A 7,937-nucleotide genomic window follows, 5' to 3' on the forward strand; every position below is an offset into this window, starting at 1 on the left:
AAAAGAAAAGAAAAAAACGCTTCATTCTCATTGAATTGCATTGGCGGAATGGGGATGGGGAATCCACTCTCATAGGTACTTTGTTGTGGCTTCAGCCTTACAAGTAAAAGTCCGGAATTTAAAATGTTCTGGCATCAAAATATACTTAAGGTATCAATGTATGTTTCTAATTTTATAATGTATATCTGCAAAGTAACTAGTAACTTTCAAATAATTGTAGTGGAATAAACGTTGGATCCAAAATGTAATGGAGTTGAAGAAGTATTGGAAATTGGAAATACTCAAATAAAGTACAAATAAATCAAAATTGTTCTTAAGTACAGAAAATGTACTTAGTTACTTTACACCACTGCAAGAAATCCACTGATACACACTGTGTGCCGTTTGACATGAACCAAGGTCCATTATTCTGCATGTGAGCCACAGACCACGTATTTGATGAGATTTAGCCTCTCGGACCCAAAACTTTGAAGATTTTGTTGTCAATGTCAACCTGTATAAAGGGTCGGTTTGGTTCCATTTGTACACTCTCACAGTTACAGACCTGTAAAGGTCCATTTGGTTCCATTTGTACACTCTCAGAAGTACTGCTGAAATGTAATGTTTAGATAGCAGACTGATGCCAGGCCATTTTCGACTTGACATATCCTATTGTACATCAAAGCTATAGTGTGTATATAGCTTTAACCTATACAGATTATGGATTATGTTGATGTTTTGATTGATTTATTTTATTGATTTTGGTCTATCTATGTTTTAGGATTACTATTTCTATGCATTTGATCATGGACATGTATTACAATGAACTGTCCTTGACTATTCTAAGTCGCTCTGGATTAAGAGCGTCTGCTAAATGCCTAAATTGTAAATAGTATAAGGGTCCATTTGGTTCCTAACTATCAATCATTTAGCTGGAACCTCCTCAAGGACCCCTGGGGGTCCCCGGACCACCGGTCGACGAGAATCCTCTTGGGAATGGCACTGACCCCTTCCATGTGGGTTCAGTGCGTTGCTGTGTGTTGCATATTCAGTGGTGTAAAGTAACTTAAGTACATTTACCCAAGTACTGTATGGAGTACAATGTTGAGGTATTTTTTTACTTTACGGGAGTGTTTCCAATTTTCTATTCTTTTACTTCTACTCCACTACATCTCAGTATATATTGTACTTTTACTCCACTATAATTATTTGAATTACTCCACTATAATTATTTGAAAACTTTAATTACCAGTTATTTTGTAGATTTGTATTATTATTACATTTTATCCATTTTATGCATAATGCATTTTATAAATTCAAAAACCGGACATTTAGGGTCGTTTCACACTCTAATAAGGAACCTAACTAATTTCGGTTCGGCATGACAACGTTTGTGGCCGATGAATGAGCATTGCAGGGCGGATACATATTTGACTTGCCCTCGCGCTGCACGCTGAATGACTGGAGGTCCAGTGAGTAGCAGCTCCAGCAGGCAGCAGTACCAGCGTGGTCTCTTCTCTCTCTCTCTCTCTCTCTCTCACTCACACTCACAAACGCTCGATCGAGCTCTGTCAAAAACATTTAACTACAAGCTCACATTATAGACATGCTGCCTCCCTTGCTGCATGCATGTCATCACACAGTCACAACTCGTCGTGGAAAACCTATCAACACGGAACACTAGCAATTAGCAAAGTTGTGTTTAAGCTCTTCTTTTGTCTTTAAAACGGTCGGCGACGCGTTAGCGATACACGCAGCAAAGCTGTGTGTGTGTGTGTGTGTGTGTGTGTGCGCAGTGTGTGTGTGTGTGTGTGTGTGTGTGTGTGTGTGTGTGTGTGTGTGTGTGTGTGTGTGTGTGTGTGTGTGTGTGTGTGTGTGTGTGTGTGTGTCGCATGCGCGCGCCTCCCAGTCCACCACTCTTCGTCTCCAGCCAGAGCGAAAGCCAGCGGACTTGTGTCCGCTCTGCGGTGCCCAAACACGGCCACACAAGCATTTGGAAGTCGGCGTGTCTCCCTCCCAAACGACCGCTGTTTCCTTGGATTCACAGCCGAGAATATGAACGTGAAGCCGGGCTGAATGAATGAGAAGACACCGCTGAGTACCGAAATTAAGTCGGGAGGTCACAACATTTCGTCAGCACCGTAGAGCCGAATTTAGTCGGTTGACGCCCCCCCGAACCGGGGGATGCGAACCATATTTGGGTTCGCCTAGTGCCGAACCGAAATTAGTTAGGCTCCTTATAACGGTATGAATCGACCCTTACTTGACGGACTCAACAGAGTGTTTCTACATTGCAGTATTGATACCGTACTTTTACTCAAGGTAAACACCAAATAAAAAGTGCTTTTTCCGCCACTGCTTTTGGGAATGGTACTGACCCCGTCCATGTGGGTTCAGTGCATTGCTGTGTTTCATGGACATTATAGGCCCTGTTATTACAGACAGAGCTGCTGTTCTTCCCAGTAGGTCTGCAGGTGGTGAGGAAGCCGGTAGTCTGTCTGTCTGTCTGTCTGTCTGTCTGTCTGTCTGTCTGTCTGTCTGTCTGTCTGTCTGTCTGTCTGTCTGATGATCACCATGTGGGGGAAGAAACGGATCAACTGGGCTTCCGGGGGAAAAAAGGAGTCTGAACGCCTTGCTAAGAATCCCATGAAATATGAGTGTTGTGTTTTAGAGCATGGCTTAACCCTCCCTCCCGGCTGACTCACACACAAGTCATCACGCATCAATTGCATGCATGCAAACGCGCGCACGGCGTACACACACACACACACACACACACACACACACACACACACACACACACACACAAACACACACAAGTATGAATCAGGGATAACTCCGCAATCCTAACTTCTAAACTTAACCACTCTTAACTCTTAATGCCTATCCGAACCCTAACCCCAGCACCTATGTTTTTTCGAAATTTCATAAGCCTACACAGATGTGTCATTTCAAAACTTCACACGTCCTGCCATCCAGTGGATTGGCCGAACATTGAGCTTGTAGATCAGCTATTTTTGCACATTTTATTACCTTCTCTGACTTCGAAGTTTAAATCTGAAGGTGGATTCTGCTTTTCAGTGGGAATGGAGTGGTTTCTTGCCAAAATATGCTCCATAAAACTTTGAAAACAGGGAAGTCTGTGGGAAAAATGCATTCGCAGGAAAGTTTCAGGAAAAGAGCAGTGAAGCCTGATGTGTAATTCCCAAAATCTTTACATTTTAAAGGAAAATGCATCCTCGCAATGTCTGTTTCTAACATTTTACTATACTTGTGGGGACAGCTGGACACACGCCAACACGCGTGTACACGCGTATACACACTATCTTAGTAATGCATTCTTTCTCACACCGCAAACAACCGATTAAATCTGACTGAAGCCTTGGCCCTTGAGTCATGGACGTGTAGTATTCTTCCATTGGTCTGCAGAACGTTGGCAAGACTTGTAACATACGGTAATGTATTGACTAACACATGGTTGACCTCAGTAGCCTATGTCTGAGGTGATGCTTTATGGAAGGAAATATATTTCCCTGCGAACCTTGGCCAATGGGAACAAACTTTGAGCCCCGGACATTTTTTTACACGTTTTCCCCCCATGCAGTTGTTGACCGGACATTTTACACAACAAACTAACTTTGAGCCGTTTGTGCCAGGTTGTAGGCCACATCTAGGCCTGATGTAGCCGCGCTTCCGTTTACTTAAGCCCCGGAAATCTTTGAACATCGTTTTTCCCTTCGGTTTTTGACCATAGCTGATATTGTTGGGATATGGAGGAGGTGATACATATAGGCCTCTTTAGGTCAGGGCTTATTGTCAGCTTCGCCTCGCGCTTTGAGCTCGTAGATCTGCTACTTTTGATACTTTTGTGACGCTGTAGTGTGAAAAGTTTACAATAATGGATAGCAGTGACCTACAGTACTGTAGATGTTTGTGTGATCACTCTCGCTCTGCTCTTCAGACTCCTCAAGTCAGACATTTGCCTTCCTGCTTTGTTTATTCAAACCTGCAGCAACAAGAAACTCCTTCCCAGGGAGAGACAAAACTGCTGGAACATCCGCCCAAAGTGGGGTCCGGGGACCCCCAGGGGTCCTTGGGGGTACCCAGCTAAATGTATTACCTTTGTTTTCTCTTTCTTTCTCATCTGCACTGAAACTGTATAGCTGTTATTTGTATTGTATAATTGTGTTTCATTTTCTTGATGTTCTGTGTAAAGCACATTGAATTGCCTTGTGCTCACATGCTGCTGAATGTTTTCACTATTTCCTCTCTCTCTCTCTCTCTCTCTCTCTCTCTCTCTCTCTCTCTCTCTCTCTCTCTCTCTCTCTCTCTCTCTCTCTCTCTCTCTCTCTCTCTCTGCTCACATGCTGCACAGCATGAGGCCATGCAGTTCAGCTACCAAAACATACTGCTGATATATCGTTGTTTGTTGTCAGGCAGAAACCTCTTATCTCCATATTCTAACCAGGGATCATCAATGTGTCCGCACAGAGAAACATGTGTCTGTGGCATGCAAGTCTTGGCCTTGTCAGTGACAAAGACAAATGTTCCTACATTTTATAATGCTTTCATTTTGATCACAAGACCCAATTACTGAGTGTCAGTCTACAGGTTTAACCTATAATATGAAATATGACACTATGGCACATTAGGAGTCCACTAGGACAGTGGTTCTCTGACCTTTTATTTGCAAGGACCACCATAACTCTGAGATTGTAGAAATGGAACCAAATGGGACCCGTAAAGGTCAATTTGTTTCCTATCAGCATAAAGCAATTTAAGACTTAGAATATCACTTACCCTGTAAAAACTATAAACCTGCTAAATTATGAATCAATAACTTGATTAGACCAGGGGTAGCAAACCTTACAAGCAGTGCTGCCAACATTGGCACAGGAGGGTGATCACTGGCACACTGGCAGAAGTGTGAGAGAGGGGGTTTTGTTTTTAACAAATGTAATCAATTAACTCAGAATATGTACGTAAATTACATCCTTCACATAATTCTACATTCATTCAAACTGTGTCTCACTGGGGAGGGAGTGTGGGAGATAGGTGGGTTATTGCTCTGCGTCTAATGATCATTGCATCCTGATGTGAAAGAAAACATTTCTAAAGAAGTGTTAACAGTACAGTATGTGGATTATCAATTCAATTCAAATGAGCTTTATTCATGACATAAGCAAACACAACAGTTTGAGGGGGTTAGTGGGTAGGCCTACTTGTTTAAATATAGCTATGTCACATTGCGTACTAGTTATACATGTTGCAGTAACAGCATTTTTTCCCCTCAAAACTATCTAACTAGTACCTACCCGGAATCATATTATGATTCTTTTTGGGTTAGGAATTTTAAATATTATTTAAAATTTCATATTTTTATGTCAATCAAAATATGTTGGAAATTGATTTTAACGTGGTATCATAATTAAACTTAATCTTGATTTGGCACAGTGAAGCAAATAAAAACATGGCACAAAGATTTAGACTCTTTCTTCCCAGTCAGGGGCTTGGACAGGACATTCTAGTGGTGGTGGTGGTGGTAGGCTAATTCTAGTCAACTCCTCCCATCAGCAGTGGGTTTACCAGAGTTCAGAGCAGGTATCAGCCACAGTAGTGGATAAACACACAGCGAGGAAGAGGAGACACACATGGCTTGAGACAAGTATAGAAGAAACAGCCGGATATTTATTTATACACGGAGCCTTTCCTCTGGGCCGAATTGAATGCAGCCTCGGTGCAACACCGAGCTGTAACCCCCACAGAGGGTTACAGCTCCAACTTAACTTTCTTTTTGCGTTATTGTTTTTGCACATAGAGAGGTTTTTAATAATTCACAGCATGGCTTATTGCGCCATGCGCCGGCCGGTGGTGCCCGTGTCCCACTTCTCCAGCTACCCAGCAGCAGCAGCAGCTCTGTACCCGGCAGACCTCAGTCTGATGTCGGAGGAGGAGGATGAGGAGAACCGCAGCGAGAGCGACGGAGGCTCGGAGCGGAGCTTCACCTTTAATAATAACGGACTGTGTTCCTCCGCCGAGAGGAAGAGCGTCCACGGCACCAAGCGACGGAGGACCAATCCCAGACATAACAGTAACAACAACCACTCGGTAAGCAAGCCTGTCACGATTGTTGCATGAATAGCCTATAATCGCAATTAATTGAGATAATCGATTTTTTTGGGTTATTCTTTTATTTTAATTTTTTATCATCATAATAGTTTCAAATGTTGTAAAATGTTCATATATATAGTTCATATATTTGCAAAGGTTTTCTAATAATAGTGGAAATGGCTGATCTACAAACTCAAATGCGTTGTCATGTGACCTGTTGTGAGCTTGTAGATCTGCTATTTACACTATTCATATTTGTTTTTTTATAAAGTAGTATAGTATTATAAATAAACAAGTTATTTAAATAGGTCTTTGTTAGTAATTTCTTTTTAGGCTATATTTAGGTTATTTGTCATAATGCCAATGTCATTAAAGCCAAACAGAAATGTATTGGGCTATTTTTGTATTGATAATGTTCCAGTGTTAAACCACAAAAAAAAGAAAGACATTTCTATTAAATGGTTTATAAAATCGCAGCTATTTGAGCGACAACAATGAGAGACAAGAGGCGTCAATTGGACCTTGGCTACAGGAAAAAAAATTACTTCTTAAAATAAATGCATCATGCCTGTTGCTAAGGTATGGCAACATGACTGATGTCTTGCATGGTGCCTTTGCACGCATGTAAGACACCAGTCATGTTGCCATACCTTAGCTTTTGCTAAAAAGAAAGACAGTTCTATTAAAGCCATACTGTGTAAGATGACCAACTAGTGGTCATTAGCCCTATAGCAAACCGCGGTCGCGTCCGCGTCTTTCGGACGTTTTTCGTACCTTCAGACCCCCGCGTCTGCCTCCACCTCGCTGAGATCTATCTTTTAAGGGGTCCCTTGTTCCTGTGCGTTCAGTAATTCCAGAGATACGGACTCCTTCACCCTGCCTGGTAGGCGAAATTACCTAGAGAAGGGATGGTACAAGCGGGCGACAACAAATATGGCTGCCATAGCGACCCCACTTCAAGATGCGCTGTGATTGGCCGGCAGTTGTATAACCCTCGCTGTGATTGGCCGGTAGTGTGATGACGCAATTTTGGCGCGAGATCCGGTCCACGGCAAGGATCTCAGTTTACATATAGAGAAGGCTTTACAGGCTGAAATTCACGGCGCGGATCTTCTAAAACTTTTGTGATTTAATAGTTAGGAGAATTTTAAGATTTGTTTTATAAAAAAAGTTACATAGTACAACTTTAAATGGTTTATAAAATCGCAGCTATCTGAGAGACAACGATGAATCGTCATGTAAAATACATATTGTTTATCAGGCATATGCACACATAGACATCAAAGGGGGCTTGAGCCCCTGCCCTTTTATCCATATGTAAAAAAAAAAAAAGTGCCCTCTCCAGAACATGAATGCAGTTTTTACTATGGTGAAAGAAATGCAAATGCCCTCTTTCCATGCCATACCTGAAGACAGCATTCAAGAGAATTGCCTCGTCCAAACTCTCCTGAACTTGAATGCAGCATCGTTTGCTGAAATAATTGCCCTCTCTGTGTAGAAATCCATGATGTACACCACATCTCCAGTATTCACTTGATTAGCTTAGTTCAGTGTGGTATCAAGTACTGAAAATATCCGACCGGGAGGTCTGCTATTTTCAATATTTACACCAAAAGGCAATTTTTAGAAATGCCACCCCCTGCCTCTCTAACATTCTCTGCATGTCCCTGATCGTGACACAGCCCTACTGCTCGGATGGAGGAGAAGTCACCCCCAACAGCACCACCAACACCAGCCCCACCAGCGTGGTGGTGGTGAAGCAGCGCAACGCGGCCAATGCCCGGGAGAGGGACCGCACGCAGAGCGTCAACACCGCCTTCACGGCGCTGCGGACCCTCATCCCCACC

General features: G+C 42.6%; 1 protein-coding gene across 1 annotated transcript in view; it reads left to right on the forward strand.

The window, feature by feature from the left end:
- Positions 1 to 5,835: 5,835 nt before the first annotated feature.
- tcf15 (transcription factor 15) overlaps positions 5,836 to 7,937 on the forward strand; it is a gene marked incomplete at both ends in the record, with an annotated part of 3,084 nt that continues 982 nt past the window's right edge. Inside the window, 2 exons of the mRNA XM_080732590.1 lie at positions 5,836 to 6,087; positions 7,773 to 7,937. The exon at positions 7,773 to 7,937 is cut by the window's right edge and continues 255 nt beyond it. Of these exons, the coding sequence (XP_080588716.1) occupies positions 5,836 to 6,087; positions 7,773 to 7,937 (417 nt within the window). The remainder of the gene's footprint in view (positions 6,088 to 7,772) is intronic.

The sequence above is a fragment of the Nannobrachium achirus genome (assembly GCF_963921795.1).
Source record: "Nannobrachium achirus genome assembly, chromosome: 9".
NCBI classification, from domain to species: domain Eukaryota; kingdom Metazoa; phylum Chordata; class Actinopteri; order Myctophiformes; family Myctophidae; genus Nannobrachium; species Nannobrachium achirus.